The 21,295-nt window shown below is 44.7% G+C and overlaps 1 protein-coding gene across 1 annotated transcript; it reads right to left on the reverse strand.

Annotated features, from left to right (window-relative positions):
* Positions 1–874: 874 nt before the first annotated feature.
* On the reverse strand, positions 875–19,611 carry plcd3a (phospholipase C, delta 3a). Its single transcript, XM_076753200.1, has 15 exons — positions 19,335–19,611; positions 12,112–12,276; positions 8,329–8,557; positions 6,685–6,814; positions 6,012–6,237; positions 5,190–5,391; positions 4,948–5,092; positions 4,567–4,719; positions 4,324–4,476; positions 4,077–4,227; positions 3,813–3,929; positions 3,382–3,560; positions 2,738–2,873; positions 2,281–2,430; positions 875–2,195 (listed from the first exon to the last, which is right to left on the reverse strand). Exons 1-15 carry the CDS (start codon positions 19,405–19,407, stop codon positions 2,053–2,055), a joined length of 2,352 nt encoding a protein of 783 aa, XP_076609315.1. The 5' UTR covers positions 19,408–19,611; the 3' UTR covers positions 875–2,052.
* Between the last annotated feature and the right edge of the window lie 1,684 nt (positions 19,612–21,295).

A 21,295-nucleotide genomic window follows, 5' to 3' on the forward strand; every position in this document is an offset into this window, starting at 1 on the left:
TCTCAATGATTTCATTACAGAGTTAGGCTTAGTGGTTTTCAGAAAAATGTTTCTCAAACAATTAAATTGTGCTTTTTGTGGGGACTATTTGCAGCTGTGGATATGATGCACTGATAAGCATTTATGGCAGCAGGACAGTGTATTTTGGACGGACTCAAAATAAACTACAGTACTCATGTTCACTGCAGCGAAGGGACATGTCACCCAGTGCAACGGCTCTGCTTATTGATGTGTTTTTAATAGTTTTTGCATAACAGTGGAGGTCTGTGGCACAGAGGACATACAGAAACACAGAGACTGGTAGAACTTCTCCTTAAATAAGAACAAATTTTTGTTTGCTGAAATACAGTTTGATCACCAACAGCAGCCAACAGAAATGAGCTCTAATTAACATTTTGCCACTGCTATTCAATGCATCTGTAAATGATTTATTGACCTTTAATAAAGCCATTATTTACAACTTAGAAACTAAAGATACCACACAAGCTGGGAACAGTGTGAGCTTCAATCCAAGTCCGTCAAAAGCAGATTCACTTTCAAATAAAGAGCATTTCAACCCCAATGAAGGCAAGCTAGCTGACAACATTTGGTGTACTGCAACATGCTCTAATTTTATTACAAAGTGGTGCCAGCTTTGTTACAAATAGCCTCCTGCATTATTTTGGCCTCGGCCCACATGCAGTTCACCCCTCTGGAGCTCCTGCTGCTTGCAAATGGTTTAGCTGTTCAGAAGGCAAACAAGTGTTAAATGCAAACCAAATGTGGACATATTCCTCCATATTGTATCCCTGTGAAACCCCCACCCCCCTGAATACACACACACATATGAAGCCTCTCTTTCATGTGATCGCATATGCAAAAACAAACACAAAAAGGCCTCACACAACGATTTATTAGTAGTGCTTTTATGAAAACAGCATTTTCTCTTGCACGCATACATTAATACCAAGTGCCATTCAAACAACAGAGGCTAAAAGCTTTAAAACTGCGAAGTCATTCTTCACTCACCAAATGCTCGTAAAGCTCATCCTGATCATATGTACTGTAATTACAGTAATCCACCTGTAGCACCTTTCATTACTGCACCATTTTATTATCAGGGAACATCCCTATAAGAGTATTAAACGAGTCGCTGCAGCCTACAGTAATTGGTGGTTGTATTAGATTGTTATAATTAATGTTTAACCACAGTTTTTTAGATTTGAATGTAAGGACAAGAACAATTTCAGTGACTGCCCGCTGAGGCAAATACAATTGAAATGCTTAAGAACATAAGTAAACACATGTCTGTTAGTTAACACTGTTTATATTTCAAGTTTGTTGGTAAATCGTGGAAATGTGTTGTCATCTGTCTCACAAAATAAAATCTTTCTCCAGAGAGAAATTAAAAGTGCCAAGTATCTGGAGGATCAGGTAAGACGAACTGAACAAACGTTTCCTTTTGTTCAACCTTCACGACGATCAGTGAAACATTATTACATCTGTTTTAAATCACAATTAATGCTGAAACAATCATTTATAAAATAATAATTAGCATTTTTTAATCACTGCTTACATTCCTACTTATAACACTTATGACAAAGCCTCAGTTAAGTAAGTTTTTCCTTATCATTCTTTAAGTTTAAGCCAAATACTGAAGTGTAAAAACAGATTAAGGAATAATCTACATATTAACAACGTTAAGATTCATTTTGTAACAAATCCACCATCAGCGTGTTCCAGGAACCACAATCCTCAGTGCCCTGTTTCCAGAGCAGTCAGCACTGACAAGAGCAAACACTCCCACAGTGGATCATGGATTCATTATCCAGCCCGAGGCAATTCATTTGCTAAGAGCCAGCGCGCTTCTTCATCTCTGATAAACGACATCTTTCTTCCTGTGTTGGGAAGTGGCTCAGTGTAAATTGGACCACTTGAGGTCTGGATTGGGAGACCGGCTGGCAGCAGCAGTCTCTCTCTCTCTCTCTTTCTGTCTGTCCTCACATTCAGAGCTCCTTCTCCAAAGCCCTTTGTTGTCAGAAAAGGCAGCTTTCGGTCTGGTTCAGATGCACGTCATGCTTTGCGTTTGGCGGCGGCCATACGCTCGGACACGGTTTTGATGGGGGCTCCTCTGCGGGTCACTTTGACATGGATGAAGAGTGTGGCGGGGGACAGGCTGGAACCATCTGCCTTCAATAAATGGACATGTCGATAGCCTGAGAAGACAGATTACAGACATTACAAACGAAATGCACAGTGGGGACGGCTCTGTGAGATGTGCAGCGGGGTCTTTATGAGCACCTGTCCGTAGGCTTGTGAAGGGTACGGTGAACTGCCCCACAAAGTCGTTCTTGGCAGTGTGATCGTGGTCCTCCACCACAAACCGCACCAGGGCCAGCTCAGGGACCTGCAGCTGGAAGCTCAGGGTGCAGTCCCATCGTGGGTTAAAGCCTGTAGGGGGCGCCCAAGAGCTGTAAATACATCATCCAGTCCTGTACCTTTCAAACAAACTAATCATGGCGTTGGGCAGGAAAGGCTCCGACAAAAACATGTCAAAGATCTGTGCTGCTCAGTGCAGCCGCCTGCATTTATATTACTACAAAATAAGACAATGAAAAACAGCATTAACATCATTTCACAGCAATAACAGGTTTAAAATCCAGCATTAGCTCTCTGTTTGGAATAGCTGTACAGTTAATAACAAGGTTGAAGCTTTATTGTCAAAGCTTTATAGCAAATAATGAAGTCTCAGAATTACCATTGTTGTCAATGCGCTGAGTTTTGTCTCTTGCATTATCAATAGCCACCCCATGAATTTCCACCCACACTTGTGGGTCCACAATGGAGCTAGCCTTCTCTGTGTTGATTTTTGGCAGCTGCTGCGCACTTATTATCTGAAAAGGAAAAAGAAATCAGTCAGTTTTCACATCAAAGTCTGACTGGTAATCTATTCTATTCAGATCAAGTCTCATCAGTTTTATTTGTACAGCCTCAAATCACACATGTGCCTCAAAGGGCCTCACAATCCGTACAGAAGATGACGGCCTCTGTCTTTAGGGCTTCATTTTACATCAGGAAACTTTAAAAAGAAGCTTTAATGGGAAGAAAAATCTCAGGAGGAGCGACAGAGGAGGCAAGACAGACATGCAATGGATGTATGTGCAGAACAAACAGAAACAGCAATGATAAAATGACACCGTGGAGAAGCAAAAAGACGATACAAGGTAAATAAAGCATAAACACATACGAGGAGTATCGATATCAATAATGAGGAACGTCTAAAAACAGTGTCAGCAGGTGACATGCTCTCACATGTCATCAAATTATGAGTCATTTTAGATGGAATTGAGTCAACCAATCAGAATTTGCTGTAACACTCTTACTCAATAGGTTACCGCTCACCCGTATAGTCAGCTGGGTGGGGACGTGACCGGGGCCTCCTCCTGTGTTCTCCGGGTTAAAGTTGGACGTGGGGCTGCACAGGAAGCTCGGTTTGAGGATGTATCCACAGCGGCCATTGGAGAGGAAGCGACCCTGGTTCAGGTCCATCTGCTCCCCGGGTGTCTGGAAGTTCAGAGCCACTGCAGCAGCACAGAGAGCGGAGTCAGTAACACACACGTGCCAACGGAAAACATTTCAGCGAACGCTGAATTACAGTCTATGAATCAGTAAAAGCGGTGAGTGCAATATGTTGCGGTGCAGCAGCAAATTGCAGAAATGCGAGTCAGTGTAAGATTTCTTTGGCACTTACTGACCACATAATGTTTTCAAATGAATTGCCTTAATTTGCTGCTGTCAGAACAGCATCCTAGCTTCTAGTCTGGAGCACTAACCCATCTGGCAGCCGCAGTTCCACATTTCCTGAGGATCATAGTTGGATGATTGGAGGCGCTGGCCGGAGGGATAGATCCGGCTCAGCTGCCTGCTGTTGTGTCTCACAAAAAGCTTTCCTGCAAATGAAAAGATAGAAAACCACATGCCATGATACACTGGAGGCTGATTATATTTTCTGTAGAATCAGCTGCAGCAAAGCAATGTCACCAAATCTTTTTCTTTCTCTCTGTCGTGTCAAGATGCAATCATTTCCGCTGTTGTACCGGCGTCTTTGATGAGCCTGAGGGCCTCGCTCTCAGAGAAGGAGGACATTTCGTTCGGAGGTTTTTCAGGTACATTTTCAAACCCACGGAAAGCGACGCTTCTGCAGTACACCACCAGCTCCGACAGCTCTGGGCTCAGTTTGGAACAGACCTGGGAGGGACAGAGGACATAAAAGAATTGGTCGATTATATAAAAGTTCACTCCGGCAGCATTATCAGGTTTAATGACAGCCCCTCCTGAGCTGACCTTTGCAGGATCCTTCTTGGGCGTGTTCTTATTGCTGCTCGCTAACTCATCATCAGAGCTTGAGGAGAAGCTGGCATAGCTGCCGTTCTTACCAAGCTGGCCCAGATAAGGAATATGCTTCTTCCCTTTTACCAGAATACGCCCCTTCAGCTCCTGCCACGAAGGTAATTGGAACAAATTACTTCATTAGAAAAGCAGACAGGCAGAGTCTTTGCAAAAAGGACGCAGCTGTGCGTGCTGTACCTCAGGAGAAGGCAGATCCTCCAGCGGCTGGGAACTGAGGGGCTGGGTGAGAAGCTTGCTGCCCAGGATGGTGCGGAGGTGGCGGGCCATGACAACCTGCTGCTCCACAGAACAATGGTTCTCCAAGGACAGGATTAGAGGGTACGGGGACGCCTGCAGGGAGGAACACAGGAAAACTTGAACGCCAAAGCCATTAAAATGCAATTAGATCACATAGTAGCTGCAACACACTGCAATGCTGTAGAATTTTAAATACCACAGGGTTGCCTCAGAGCCAAGTGTGTGAGAAGCGCATCTGGATTTATTCACTGACCATTTACATTTTTTACTCGTTAGCAGTGAAGAGGAGCAGCAAGCACCCGCAAGGCAGGTTCCTCTCACCTTGAAGGCATACTGGGCGATGGTTTCAATGACCACCTTGAAAGGCACTTTGGAGGTGAGAGTGTGGCCGTGGTAGATGACGGGTTCGCCTTTATCTCCATCCCAGCAGTCCAGCTCCACACAGCGGCAGCCCTGATTCAGAGCCCTGTCAGGGAGAGACATGCTTAATCTTCCACCACAGGACGATCGCAGCGGGTGACAGCAGATTAAACTCTCAATAGCTGTTCGATGGGCCTGAATACCTGATGTACGGCTCAGTGCTGCTGGCGCTGGTAACTTGGTCCTTGGTAAGGTAAGTGTTGTGCGACGAGGAGATGAAGTAGTGGGACAGAGGGCGGCTCATGTCCTGGTGGACTCTGGCATGGTCAGGGTTAAACACGTCGTTCTCCAGGGACAGCATGTACATGGTGAAACCATTCTGCGTCATCAACTGGTTCTTCTGAGCTGTAAAAGACGCCAAAGTGTTTCCATCGAGTTGGTTCATCAGCAAAGCCGTGAAGGTTTAAACTACATATATTAGCACTGAAGGACACGGAAGACAAGCCAGGGTCACAGTGTCCTCCTCTGGCAGGGACTGAGCTTGACAGTCTGGGGGAAAACAGTCTTGACTTGTTTTGTAAATTATATTAATACCATCAATTGTAAGCTGTCATGGAGCTGTTTCTTCACTTGGCAGTCAAACAGTGTTGAAATCACTGCACTCGATCAATGTCTCACAGTGCATGTTTAAAAAACACCTGTGTGTTGCTTAGTTTTTAGTTTTTCATGTCATATCCTACATATATGAATTCACAGAGTTTTTTTTTTCCTTTACTGTAGGTAGAAGGAAGAAACAAGCCCTTTTAGGTCTTTTCTTTCTCCTGAATCCCTCATGAACATAATGCATCTGAACATGTCATTGTCAGCTCTGCGAAGGTGGCTATTACTGCTCATGCTAACTGCTTAGTTCTTCCTTAAAACAAACCCACTCTCGCTGCAGGAAACACAAGTGAATCATCATAATTTCACCGCAGTCTTTAGAAAAGTAAATCCTAAATCCTTTAATGAGTGCTTTCGGGACCCACCCCAGTCATTGAGCTCATAGGTGAGTATGAGTTTCTGGGCATGATTCAATGAAGCGTCTTCTCCTTGGTCACCCAGGAAGTCTCGCAGCTCAGCAGTGGCGAGCACGCAGCCGTTACTGGAGTAGTGTCTGAACACGGCATCCAGCTCAGGCCGTCGCAGCAGCTCCCTGCAGAACTCCTCAATCTCTATGTGATCCAGACGACCGTCACCAGATCGGTCACACCTCTGGGATGTTTGAATAACACAAACAATCAAACACACGCTGAGAAACACAGATACATATCAAACATGCATGCTTTTACTTTGGGAGTGCTTCGAACTCCCCGCGGGGAAAGCATCTCTGTCATAATTCCACCCAGCTGTGCAGATGTACATTAAAAATATAGTTCTCTGAGGAGGGTCAGTGCTGTAAGGAGCATCGGCAAGGAGCATAAAAAACAACAATTCAGCTGTAATAGAGAGCTGAGTGACACAGCAGGCAGTAATCCCCCACAGTAAAGAAATAACTGGCTCTTCATTTGTTGTGGGAGGGGATAAAAATGTGGAGGGGGTGGGGGGGTGGTTGGCTTGCCACTGACTTGGTAACAGACCACAGTCTCTGGCCTCACAGTAAACTGAGGATATTTTCCAGGAGCTGCAAAACGCACATAAGGTACACATGAGGAGCCTGACCTTGAATAAAGAGCGGGCGTACTGCTCACTCAGGTCAATGTTGATCATCTGGAGCAGCCGTTTGACCTCATCGTAGCTCATCTTGCCATCCTGGTTCTGATCCGCTCGCCTCAGGTAGCCTCGGATCCAGGTTTAACAGTTAAGGAATAAGACAGCTGAGGCAGTCTTTGGATTCATAACGTGCAGAGAAACACTGAAATCTCACACTTTAGCTGGATGATGCTTCCTGATGTGGAGTTTTTACTGAGCTCCGTTCTATCAAACCACTCATTACCTATTGTTTCTATGGAGGGGGGTGCTGTTTTCTTTGGACCCACCCAAGGTCTTTTTCTTTCCTTCCTAGCCAACTTGAGAGGGTTTTGTTTACAATGTTAATACAACACTCACTTGCCCATAAGTACACAAAAAGAGTTACTGGCTGCTGTAATCACACGGGAAGTGAACCTTTGATTGTGCAGCTTCAATGTAAAAGTCCTCATTCAGGGCCCTTCGACCTGCAGCTGTCACTTGGAGCTACACTAAGAAGCTAAAAAACACAGATAATGTGGTCAGATGCTTTCCACGGTTCATTCTCTCCACTGGCAGGCGTTTATGCACAAACACTCAGCTGCCAGTTTATTAGGTTACACCCAGCTAAAGCTAATGCAGTCTGATGCAGCGGCCCTGCAGTCAATGCCACCTCCATGAAGGTGATGTTCACCTATCGATGCTGTTTAGAGAGATGTTGGTTGAACTTCATGATCATTCTGGAGGATGTAGTTTGTGGTGCCTTTGCATGACACAGAGAGGTTTTTCTGGTACTAACCTACCCTCATTGATATGAATGGGTTGGACAAAATGATGTGCAAATGAACAGCCGCCATTCTAACACAACTACACTCCTACATAATTACTATGAAGCTGAACACCTTTCTGAAACAGTTTGAGCAGAAACTGAACAGAAAACCTTCATGAAAGCAGGATTCAATGCAGGGCTGTTTGCACCAGGTGTACCTAATAAACTGGCAACTGAGTGTTTTGTGTGAGACACCAACACTGTTTAACACTGTGACCTGCTGGATCAATTCAGCTGCTGCCTCTCAAAACCTCTCATCAATAAATCAAATGATAGACAGATTAACAGGCTCTCTATTTTGGATCTGACGCTTGTTTCCATGCAAGCAGAACACAATTATTCTCAGTCCCTTTGTAACGTAACTGTATAAAAGAGTCGATAGCAACAAGAGACTTATTTTAGTTCGTTGTCACCTGCCTGTAACACGGGAAGCCCACGCCATTAAAGATAATGATCACCCAGGCTACTGAGAGTCGACAGTGACAGGATAAACTAGATGACAGGATGGCACAAACAAGATAATTACCCTGCTGATTTATACGTTCACAAAACTCAAAATACATCAACAGAGGATGAGGGCATGATGAACAGAAGAAGAAGCAGAAAGTTGATGTTATACACTACCTGAGAGCTACACTCTGACTACGAGGGATTGAAATGAGCAGACTGGATTCGGGCAGGGCTGTTTTAACTGGTCATTCCTGCTCGTCTTAGCTATGCCGAGAATGTGCACACGAGAAAGTCCCCGAAGCAGTGCTGCCTCGGCCACGCTGCATTTATTCAAGCATGCTGGAAATAAGGCAGGATATTGATCCAGTTTTTCCTTCTGAGTCATGCTGGCCACGTGCTCCTTTAGAGCGCGGAGGCCTCGCACCCAGCGCTGGGCTTCATCCTCGCAGGAGCACACCAGGTCCAGGCTCTTCCTGGTTCCCCTGAAGACCACCGTGAAGCACTGTTTCTCCCGCATGGACCCGGACAGACGCCTCAGCGCCTCGGACTGGCAGCCCTCACGCACACACTCCACTTCTGTCACTGCGACTGGGAGAGGAGAAGAAGAGTTCAGACCCACGGGGTGCTTGTGTTGTCGGGATCACAACAACACATGGAGCAAAGCAGCTAAATGTCAAAAGTCGTGTGTTTTTCGGGATCCATGTGCGCCAACAGAGAGACAATGCAGCGTAATTGTAAAACATAAGATGCATTTTATGGCTCTTAGCAGCACACGGACAGACTGGCATGTATATAAAATGCTGGACCTTTGGGTTGTGCTCTCTCCGCTGGCAGTCAAAGAGCAAAGCCCTCTTAATGTGTTTTATAGCAGTCACTATCTCAACTGCAGGGGCTAATTTGAAGGGTTGGTTTATGGGATATGTAATAAAACCAGAATAAAGAGCCTACGGCTGCGCTTGCACATCGGCATGCTAACATGCTCACAGTGAAAATGCTAACTGTAGTTGTTAAACTGGTATGGTTTGCCATCTAAGTTGTTAGCATGCTAATATTTGCTAATTAGCAACGTCACTAGTTTTGCATGTGTTTAGTCACAAAGAAAGGCAAAGCTGCAATGATCAGTCACTTAGTTAATGCAAAGAAAGTTAACTATATGAAAAGCCGGGGGATCACCAACATACCTAAGACTCATTTTAATGAAGTTTAATTTTTTTCTCATGTTTCACTGTCCTCACAGTCATAGATTTGTCCTCTAGCAGGGGTTTTTATCTCTGTGATTTTCTCTGAGGAGAAACAGGCCAAAAAAGGCTGAGATTTACAACTTAACGTGATTTGTTTAGCTTGCATTTGCAGAGCTCCGGTGAGTCCGGGCGACACCAGGACAGACAGCCAAACACAAACACACACTGGCTACCAGCTAATCCGTACACAGCAACTTTGCTCAGCACAGGAGCTCGTCTATTTCTGCTCCGGGATGCCTGCAGTGTGGTGATCACTCAGTTGGGTAATAAGCAGTGTCTGCCCTGACAATAGCCTCATTCTTTTAGTGGAGGCCATAAAGCCTCTGCCATCCACCTCTTCAAAATTACTCCACATTCCTCCTTTGTGGTTCTCCCAGAGACATGGCAAAAGTGACATGTATGTGTGTGAGTGTGTGTGTGTGTGTGTGTGTGTGTGTGTGTGTGTGTGTGTGTGAGGTTTAGAAAGGGCCAGCAGAAGTGTGAAGTATTGTATTCAATGCCAAGTGCTCTTGAGCAGAAGACACAGCACTGGGCTGCAGGCGTCAGATCACACTGGACCTGGAGAAGCGTCTGGAGTTTGGAAAAAGAAGAACCAAGCCAAGCCTTCACCCTGGATTCACACACACACACACACACACACACACACACACACACACACAGATATGGTCCTCAGCAGCCTGCCAGTGTGGCATTATCAGTATCTGCCTTCACACTACTTGTTGTCATCATTGGGCGGAGCGTTAACCGCTGCAACTCGACCACCCTGCGTCTATTTCTGGCACGGCTGCAGCACAATCAAGACGGCCTTCACCACCCGCTGACCCGCTCCGCGAGGCTAGCATGGGTTAGCATCAAACCGCATTCCTTCATCAGCACAGAGGAGAGGCGGGAGAGCGAAAGGTCAAGCAACGCGGAAGAAAATAAAAGAGGGCGAGAGAGATTGAGCTCGTATACGTCAGCTGACACCTTTCCACCTTTACCGCAGCTCCCAGAACATTTTCACTCCGAGAGAAGAATTTGCTCCAAGAAACTGAAACATAAAGAAACCTCAAGATTAAATAAACGTCCCACACCTTGACTTTCTCCACAGGGTGGAATCTCTTTTGTTTAAATAACTTTTCTGGACCAACATGGAAAAGACGAGGCAGGTGAAACTGCTCTGCTGAGGTTAAAAGAGCTGATGATGTCCTTTAAAAACCACCGTTTCTCCGACTTTCTAATGTTTTTATGATTAACACCCCAGACTGACGTAAAGTCTCCATCTTCCTGTTTCATCGACTCTGAGAAACTGCGATCGGGAGATATGTGTCCTACATACTGACAAGAAAGCATGCATGTCTGGACACAACGCTTCAGTATTAATAGACAGCTGGAAGTTTAAAACAATGGATGCATTCCGGGTATAAAGTTCTCCTTTACTTCCTTATTACTTCCTTACTAAGAGTAACTTTTATCTCCCTCACGCATGACGCCTTAAATACTCAAGGAGAGAGACTATCAAGTTACCAGATAAAGCACTGCCAATCGAGATGATTACTTTTACAAAATGACATTTAAAGAGGTTATAAATTTAATCTGGGAAATCGAATCTTGTTTTTCACCTTGCAAATCGCCTCCTGGAGTTTGTATGCTAATGAGGAAGCTAGCAGGCTGAGACTTGAGTGTGCAGGAGTAGGAAAAGCTTTTTAATGTACAACTGCGAGCCCGAACTTTGCAAGCAAATTTGCATTTAACACTCGACTTGCCAGACTAAGCTCATTTTTGCTTCTGTTTCCTGTTATCTGCTGTGCTACAAACCATTAAACTCACTTCTTTTTTTGTTTCGCTTTGTTTCCCCTTTTTCTTTCCTAGCAAAGGTCACTGCTAACTCCCACTCCTGGTCGGGGAAAAAAAGGCTTCTTCTGATAAACACGGATCTTAAAAAGGATCTTCATCCACCTTCATACAGGCTCCTTAATCCACCAGCAGGTGGATGTTTAAAGGCTCAGACCACCCAAATTACAAAAAAATCTCAATTTTTTTTCTCAATTTCACCCTGGATCTTGCCTCTCAGGCTGTCTATCTTCTTGGTGGACAAAAGTTCCCAAACTCCTCTGCTTTTTGGGATAAATAACGTAACAATATTAATCAATTCATGCAAATGAAGAACATTACTTTATTGATGTTGCACAACCTCTGACCTCATTGTGCACCAAACCTACGCCTTTGAGATTAATTATTAAATCCTCACATTTAATGTAGTCCAATCAGATAAGGAGTCCACTTTCTGCACATTGTGGGAACTTGGAACAGACCTGGACTTCACGCGACAAAGCAAAGCGCGCCGTACCTGGCTCTTTATAAGTCTCGCAGAAGTGGTTCATAAATTCCACCTGATTATTGTTTAGCCAGGTTGCAAAGGCCATAATTAGTCTCCTCAGTCAGCAAGAAAACAAACAAATACTTTAACAAGGCAGAGTAGAGGAGAGGGCAGGAGATAGAGCCGAGATAAAACAGTTCAACAACCCTGAACAATAAGCTGGCTGCATGAGTCACATCCCATTCTGTACTGGTGGAGGGTGCTGGTTTGTTTCTGCACGGCTCCCCTGCAGATAAGTTTCCCTCTGGGCGAAGCTCTTTCCTAATCTGATATCGTTGAAGTTTCCCCTCTTTTCACCCGAGAGGACCGACTCCGGTTCATGAGCAGTCTCACTGTCAGAGCTCCCTTTTCTCCCAAACCCTTTTCCACTTGGTCCTTTGCCTCTTTTCCACCTTAAATCCTCCCTCCTGATGATTAGTCTGTCAAGCCAGCCCGCACACACGCACGCACGCACACGCACACGCGCACACACACACACACACACACACACACACACACACACACTCTCCCTGGTCATTAAGCCAAGTTTCAGCAGCACTCACATGTCTGCCGGGCTTTGGCTTTGCGGGAGCTCTTGGTGGACTCGCACCACACGGTGAGGCCGTCCTCCAGCAGCCGCAGGTTTCGGCTCTTCTGCCACCTCGAGGAGCGAACCTTCACCATGTTGGAGCCCTGCATCATCACGCGCACGTCCTCGTTGTCCAGCCCTGGAGCACACACACGAACACACGAGAGGCAAAACGGCAAGTTTTAATGCAAAAATAAACGGTGATTCAGCTTGACGCTGAGTCACGGCGCCATCAGCAAGTTGAGTTTCACTTGGTTTCATGCTGTTTTATTGTGACAACACACAGGCTTAATGTAATGAGTCTAACGAGGTTCAGCAGAAGTTCATACATTCTCCCCGACTATATATAGATAAAACCATAGAAAGATCATTTCTACAATGAATTTCACATTACTATCATTATTATTATCATTATATTGCATCTGATTTTTGCAAGCTAACACACTCACAGTGACAATGCTAACGTAGATGTTGAGCAGGTAAAATGTTTACCTAGCATGTTAGCATGCTAACATTTGCTAACTAGCACTAAACACAAAGTACAGCTGAGGCTGATGGGAATGTGCTAGTTTTGGAGGTATTTTTGTCATTAACCAAAGATGTGGACACATTAAAATCTTGACTTTATGGTGGAGAAAAGTCAGTAAAATTCATCCTCGGGGCACCATGAACATTTTATCCAACACTTCAGACCACCAGCTTGGAGCAATGCTGGGCGTATGGCTAAAAAAATGACACACAAAGTATAATTTTGTGAAAAGTACCACAAAGTACAGGAATTATCTGCCTTGTTTAAGTGCCTCTTGACCTAAATTGGTTTTGTTTTTCATTTCGAAGAGCTTAGCAGTGGGTTTTTCACTGAAAACAGACCTTGTTGTATTTCTCAACTCACCCGCACAAATACGGTCAAGACTTCTCTGCTTATACCCTAAACCAGAGCCTGTGTTTTATATACAAACCTGACTGGCCATACAGGAGGTTCAAGGATTGTCCTGAAAAGCCACTTTAAGTTTTAAAAAATAATCTTTCCCTGAGCATTTTCTTCCAGTCTAGACTTTCCTCTAAAAACGAACACCATACTTCAAGTTCAAAACAAAGCGAGGAGACGCTGAGACGTGAATCACTCATGATAATTTGAAGATTTATTTCTCTCCGGGGGCAGGAGCAGGCCAACAGGCAGCAGGAGAGCAGTTACATTATGGAAAGTTTCAGAGTGTTTGCCTGGTTCATTCTGCCTGCTATGGAAATGTAATCAAGACGCTAAAACAAATACAGAGCCGCAGAGCAGATTAGTGTTTGTTGTGAACGGATCGGGCACGTTAGAGGACGAAAAAAAGATGGCAGCGAAAAGGGATCAATATGGTGAATATAGAAGCTTTAAGCTGAGAGCTCACAGTGAGTTAAAGTCCAGTTGTGTTATCAGCGAAACACAAAACAAACAACTACGTTGCATTTGGTGCATGCACTGTGTCTTGTAAAAATAAGTTTTACAATCAATCACAAAGCCGACTGCTGGCACAAGAAAGAATTCTTTTCAATTTACGGGTGTATTTTTACATGAGCTGGTTTGGATTAAATGAGGGCTGAAGTGGAGCGATCTGAAGACGACCCGCTGCCCTCAGACAAATTTAAATGATTAATCCAAACGAAAAACAACAGCCAAAATAATCAATAATGGACAGATCTGTCAGCTGCAGCTCCAGCCTGAAGATAAGGATGGTTTTGGACTGCGGGGTTGAAGTTGAAAGGACGTGCGGACAGTGTTGAAACAGTGACTCTCAGTGCAAAAGTTCAAACATGACAGACTCACAGAGGACTGGAGGCAGATCCAGTACTGTGAGTGGATGTTTTAGCATGAGTCCAATATAAAACTGCACAGAATCAGCTTCATTTTTTGTGAATATTTCTACAATTATTTCTTTTGCGGTGTTTTGTCCTTCAAATTGCGTATGAATTGAAGCTGTTTCTTATTTAGTACTTTATTTGAATACATTTTAGGTTCTTTGGGCCAAATTTACTGATAAATATTGGTCGCTTTCTTCAAATAACTGGTGTGAAAATCTTCAGACGTTCAGGCTCAAAACTGGTTTGAAGGTTCTGAATAATGCAAATTAACATTCTGCAAAACAGGAGTAAAACAAAATGTTAAGAACCTGGTTACAGCAAACTGCTTTGCAACTTATTATGGCAAAATAAAGCAGCTCCAGCTTTACAGTGCAACAGCTCAAGGACATGCAGCTATGCCTCATTGCCTCTTTTGCCGGGATGAATGGGACCTCTCACTGAGCTCTCTTCTCTTTCACGGCTATTCAAAAGAGATGTCTAAACAAACTCTCGCTCTTGTCAAATTATTCGTCATGGCTTGGTCTCTTCTGCTCACCCCTAAAGATTTGTCCAGACACAGTTGGCATTCTTTCTCTTTTCTTTAAATCACAGTCCCCATACTGTCAGAGCCAAATGGCTGAAGCTCCTCAGAGGGCCCCCAAAGGCTGCTCTGGGGCCCCCTCCCCGCCTAGAAACAAACTGGAGCCGAGGATTCTTCCCCATCAGGGTCGAACACAAAGAAATTCCCCCCACCAGCCCTCCATCCATAACAAGCCTGTTTTTCCAAGCTGTTACCACATGCAAGGCATTCCCACAAGCAGAGCACATGGACCTGATTAAATGCAGGTCATTGACCACGCTAAGCTGCCCAAACAGCCTTAACTGTGTTCTGTCTCGGCCCACTGCTTCACCTTTTATTACTGGCTCTCCAACCTTAAACACATTCCTGCAGTCCAACCGGCATCACTTTAATATCTCACCGCAACAGAACAAGTGAGCACAAGTCTGCGAGTGTTTGCCAATCCACAGTTCACAACGTGCCTTCACACTCTGATACACCAAACGCCTTTTCACAAGGGTGTGAGCGGAGGGACGGGCATGACTCTTCAAACTCCACAGCTGAATTGTGTTTTCTTTTCGTCGCCTCCTGCTGAAAATCTGGTTGACATCCACTTCATCAAATGGTCAAATGGCCTGCATGGCAACTGGCTAGTAACCGTGCTGATGTTATTCTAACGAAAGCACTTCAAGAGAGCAGCACAGAAGAAGAAGGAGAGGAGCAACAGAAGAGGCCATGTTGGAGAGGAAAGAAAGTTAGAACAAGGCTAGTTTGCAATCATGCTAGCTGCTCTGTGAAGCTGTACCTTGGCACATCAGTGCTTAGCGCTAAATGCTAACATCAGTATGCTAACACACGATGACAACCTATGATTTTTATGATGTTTGACATCTTAGATTAGCTCAATAGCATGCTAACATTTACCAAGTAGTGCCAAACACAACATACAGGTGATGCTGAGGGGAATGTGATCAGTTTTATTTGGTCAAAAATCAAAGTAAGTACAAATTTGACCTGACGGTGGTGCTAAGTGAAGTGTTAGCCACACCGCCTCGTGTCTTTGCGCCGCAGTGTTTTGAGCTACCTGCTAACTTCAGCATGCTATCATTCCTACAATAACAATGGGGGGCTGCAGTCTGCTGCTTCAAAAAGAAGCTGTAAGAATTCAAATCCCAAATTTGTTTCGCAGGTATTTGGTCAAAAACTAAAGTATTGGACAGATTACATGCTTGACACTAATGATGATGCTATATGGAAAGCTAAGGGATCCCCTGAATGTGTGAACACTTGTTGAGACCTAAAAAGCACAAATGTGAACCTCATGGTGGAGCTCGAGGAAATTTCATGGCCACCAAAGTGGTGGACGGGCCGACCCATCCCTAAAAACTGTTGCATAGCAGCTCCATGTGTGAACAATTGGCTAAGAGCTAAAGAAAAACAAGGTTCTGCTGGACCAGCAGTGACAAAACAATAAACACTCAAATCAATCCCATAAGGGATATGTTCCCTGAGGGTGGATCGACGCTGTGAGCAGCGGGGCAGCCTCCAAACTGAGGAGGATCAGAAAGACAGGAACCACATCAGCTGGTCAGAGATAGACTGTGTCTGCATGAGTCCTCTTCACGCACATACCAGCTCCTCCTGGGACACGGTTCACGTTTCTCTCAGCATAACAACTGTCATGAAAGCCAGCTAGCCGGAATTCTACACTTACAGAAAGATCGGCAAGTCGGGGTGTTGCTGATATGATATGGGTGGAGGGTCAATTCAATTTTCTCAATTCTGTCCCCCAGTTTTTCCCACGAGACCGGGTCAGGCTGCGAGCAGGGCCGTCCTCTCTGCATCTCTAATTCAGTCCAGTCTTTAATGAAGTTAAAAGATGATCTGAGGAGAGCCTGATAAAAAAAACAGAGCTGCGACTCTGATCTGATCTGAGAACAGACTCCCAAGAAAAAGGATTAGAAGCAAGCCGAGCATTATTTTGAAATGCAGAATTACTGCCAATGCTTTTTGGACAGCGCGCAGTCAAACATGAAAGCAAAGCAGCCTCTTTGTATTCGGCTGAAAATAAACAGCGTTCGGTTCTCACACTCTCTTTGTCTTTCCTAATGAGTGACACATCATTCATTTACTCATTAATAAGCAAGAGATGACCACACAGAGAGGAACCAGTGTGCAGACCAATCAGCCAGCACACCTTTAATACTTCTCATGTAATGACATCATTAATAACAGGATTTCACTTTCACCTTCTTTACTCATGCTTGAAGAAATTTAACAAATACATATATATCAAACAAAGACGTGAGCCCTGAATCAGAAAGCATCTCGCTTATCTGGAGGCCCAAAATCTTTGGATTCCTCATCCGGCTACCGACTCCTCAGATATTCAGGAGGCAACCAGATCGAGGAGAGCGAGTCCCATTTTCTGTTGCCGTGTTCAAATCGCGATGATTTAAATATTCTGCTGGACAGATGAGCAAAAAAATTGGAGTCTGTGTTTGATTTTCACGTGTTTAAGTTAACATTTGTCTCAGCAGGCTGGAAAGAAGACAGAATTATAATTAGACGGTACAGATTCTGTCAATGATTTATTTATCAGTGCAGCCATGAAGGTGTATAAATCTGATTTGGCTTTGCTTCCTCACTGCAGTATGTGTACAAATGATATAACTACTACTAATAGTAATAATATTAATAATAATTGCAAAATCAACATTTGTTATTGAATGAAAAGGTTTGGCCTGTTCAGAGAAAGAGAAGGCTCGATGTGTTTTGACACAGAGCAGGTGAAAATCCATCGTATTCACCCCTGAAAGCCACCAGAACAATGGGGTTAAACTGCTTTTCTCTATTTTTGGACTCTTTCTACTGTCGTCTGAAAATGTAAACGCAGCTGGATGTGGTTTTATATGAATCTGTGGCGTCTTGTTAGTGCACTGTGGACTGGATTTATGCGTGCATGACAGCTGAAGTTGGCAGCCCTCACAGCAAATACACTGAGCCCATAGGTGCAACCTGTGAACTCATAGTCCAAACCCATAAAGTCAAGTCGTGGATGTCGTCTGTGTAAATCCTGAGTGTATGCAGGCTAACGGTTTGTCACACAGAGCTCCAGGCTTAACAACACCGCAGACACCTGTCTCTGAAATCAAATCCATGACTGCTTGAAACCAACTAATCTCAGGCTCGCAGGCCACATTTGCTGCTTCATCTGTGGGAAAAGTGAACCAACAAGAAGTCCTGTGACACCACATGACTCAAAACCTCTGAACTCACTTCGCTCCAGCCTGCAAATTTAAGAAGTGGGAGGTGTTTTCCAGCTGATGTCAGTAACCATTAAAAAGTTGCTAAGACACGGTGGGTTGACGGCCACCTGACTGATTTATGACGGCACATGGCGGGAAGGGGTCGGGGTCGGGGTGGAGGGGGTGACCTCACTGGCTTCATTAGTGGGTATTAGCGTTACGCTCAAATATAGCATTGATGGTGGTGTGTTACAATTTCAGGCACAGAGACGCAGTTTCATAATCCAGACATCAGAAATGCTTAAACACGTGTCTGCATAGTGTCAGAGTTTCAACACAGCCTGCTGTCAGAAACCACGGCCTGGATGCCTGCACGCATGCTGCTGTGGAAACACGACAAACGAGGAGCTCAGTGGTCGGGAATTCAACGTTTGGAGCTGGATTCTGGTTATCTGAATGCCCAAATAAACACTGGTGACACGTTAATGAGGATCAGAAAAGGGAATGAGCTGTTATTTTTATTTCTGGAAAATACTGCAAACTGTATTTTAATGTGGAATTATGAATACAGACGTAGTCGTACATGTCTTTAAAATGTCCCAAATCTCAGTGTATTTCATAAACAGCCTCAGTGTTCAGCTCTTGATATCATGCTGCTAACCTGCCTTAAACCTGCCAAAGAACATGAAAAAACAAATGGATTTACACTAAATCTCCAGCTGCAAGCATAAATGGGTCAAGTGGCTGGCGTAGCATCAGTGGTGGTCCTTGTTTCCAGACGTCCGGGGTCTCTTAGAGATTCTGACAGGTGCTCTGTCGCTGCACAGCAGGTGTCTATTTTGGGGCGAGGTGTGACCGCGAGCTCAGGGGGGCTTGTGTGATGTATCAGTGTTGGACGGACAGAGAGTACGCTGGGATGGACGTGAAGAGCCTGAATCACACCAGTGGGCTTGAGAGCATGTTCAGCTCTTAATAAGCACATGATCACTTCAGCTACACACACACGCACACACACACTATCCATTTCAGCTGCATTTGATGTCAGTGAGCTGTCATTATCTGCTCATTCTAAATAAAAACTATTAGGCAGCTGTCTTACACTCCTTCCTCTAATAAAATGACTTGATTTTTGAACTTGGGGGCAAAACTGGGCAACTAGGTCACAAGCACAGAGCCGGACAGTAAATATAGTGCTGAATGCTCCTTCACTACGTCAGTATTCAGCAGGGAGAGTAAGTAAATCTGTCAGCTATTTAAAAAGGATGCAAGTATCACAACACCAGCACTTCAGTAACCATTACAGCAAAGGTGTCAAAAACACAGAACATGTAAAATGGAAAAGTAAAACGCAGCAGAGGCTCTAAGACTCTAATTTAACATGATAGGAATGACTAAAATCACTGCAGATAAGGTCTCAAGAATGTCCTGGCGTCGGGACATAAATACCAGAGATATCTTCACTACAAAGCGACACAGACACACATTTAAGCCCTCATCGTGACATTATGGTGTTTATCTCAGGCTGGAGCAGACAGCTCACTTTGTGGCTGGTGTGGAGGTCCTTACCGATCCTCCTGCTGGGGTCCATCGTCTTCTCCTCTCTGGGACTGCTGGCCGGTGACTTGGCGCTTCCTAACATTATCACAACTTCTGGAAACTCCTGCGAAAGTGACTGCAGCCTATGACTTAATGCTCTTGCTCGTTAACCGTGTGTAGTAGAAAGTCTGGGGGCGCAGGACAGGTGTCTCCCCGCAAGCGCAGAGTTGTGCTGCCCCAGAAAGGCCCCCGAGCAGAGAGAGAGAGAGAGAGAGGCAGCCGAGTGCAACAGTTATTCCTTTTCCACATGTTAAAAAGTCCCTCCCCGGCGCTGCTCTCCATGCCTGTGCGTAATATGACTCCAAACAAGGCGCGCGCTTTTACGCACTCGCCTCCTCCTCCTCCTCCTCCTCCAGTCCCAGCCAAAACAGAGGAGCCACATGAACCAGGGGTGGTCGAGTCCCCGAAACTTTTACACCTTTAGAAGTCCTCTGAACACATCCTGATCTTTGAAACATTAGATCTGATCAGAGCGTGTTTTGAGACTCTGAATACACTCTTTGAAGGGGAAATGCAGTATTAAAAACTTAAAATATAATAAATGTGCACTTACCTGTGTACAGATGTTTGCCGGTGTGTGCCACAGCATCTCTGATCTAACAACTGAAGTCCTTTCATATTTTCCAGGTGAGCTTCAGGAGCACAACACGTGTCCTTTGAAAGTTCTGGTGCGAAATCTGAGGGGGGGGGAAGACAAATTATAATATCATTAAAAAACAAACAAATAAGCAACTATTCTCTCAGGGACAACAGGCATAAATATACTCCCTATGCAGCTCTTTAGACCAATCCGTTAGAGTGCGGCGCCCCCTGCTGGTCATGAAAACAACCTGCAAACATCTCAACAACAACAATCAGCTCTGTTCAAGACAAATTCCTCCTCAGCGGCCAGATGTGTGTGATGGATCTAAATGCGGATGTGCAGAGAGAAAAGCTGGACTTGTATGTTCATCTGTGAGAGGATGGAGAGGAAGCCACAGCAGCAGAGCTCTGGCTGGAAACTTCATTAAGTCTTTTGTAATGGAGTTATAACAGAGAGCAGAGGGGGGGTGGGCAGCTGGGCCGTCTCAAACTGGTGCTGTCAGGAAGAGCAGAAAATGTGATCTTCCTTGATCCACAGCCCAGCTCACATAAACGAGCAGGTTTGGCGGGGTGGGTGGAAGGCGCTTAAAGTGATATGTTTCTTTCACTCATTCGGGCAGTCAATGCAGCTGATGCATCCAGTGTTTGCCTCTCTCTGGCCTACTCTTGCAAATAAAATAAAAAAAAAAACAAAAAAAACACACCAATCTGGACTGGCTGTCTTGGTGAAAATCTAAAAAGCACAGCCCTCCTGCGCTTAGATGGATATCAGCCATTGTCTGGATTTGCACTTCAAGGCCATGCGTAGGCCATATAACAATTTCTATCTTTCATCTTCTCTCAATTGCAGCAACAACCATGTTAGACGGGGTGAGAGATTAAGTCATGCCTACTAATCCTCACAAGCTGTGATCTATGCAGGAGCAGCTTTGGTTCTGTAGCTGCACCGCTCCTTGGTTTGTGAATATGGGAACCTTTGGTATGATTTCTCAATCTCAGTGGTCATTAGGTTTCATATTAACTGGAACATATTACCTCTTCCTCACAGGATTCCCAGCTCAGTGTATATGCCAGAGCTGAAACTCTGCCTGCTTCTATTAGTAGAAACAGTAGGCCTGTGTTGTTTGCAGCCACTGGACTCCCAGTCTTTACAAGCAGTGTTAGCAGAGACCCGTCAGCCACCATAAGAGGTCACAGACTGAATAACCCTTTTCTCCCATTGATAGAGGCTAAATGCTTTGTGGAAACTCTATGTGTGCCTGCATGGTATAGTGACACATGCATAGGTGAAGATGAAGTCAGTGTATTGACTCTTTGCAGGATACAGTTTTCAAACACTCCTACAAAAA

This window comes from Chaetodon auriga, chromosome 16 (assembly GCF_051107435.1).
Source record: "Chaetodon auriga isolate fChaAug3 chromosome 16, fChaAug3.hap1, whole genome shotgun sequence".
Taxonomy (NCBI): domain Eukaryota; kingdom Metazoa; phylum Chordata; class Actinopteri; order Chaetodontiformes; family Chaetodontidae; genus Chaetodon; species Chaetodon auriga.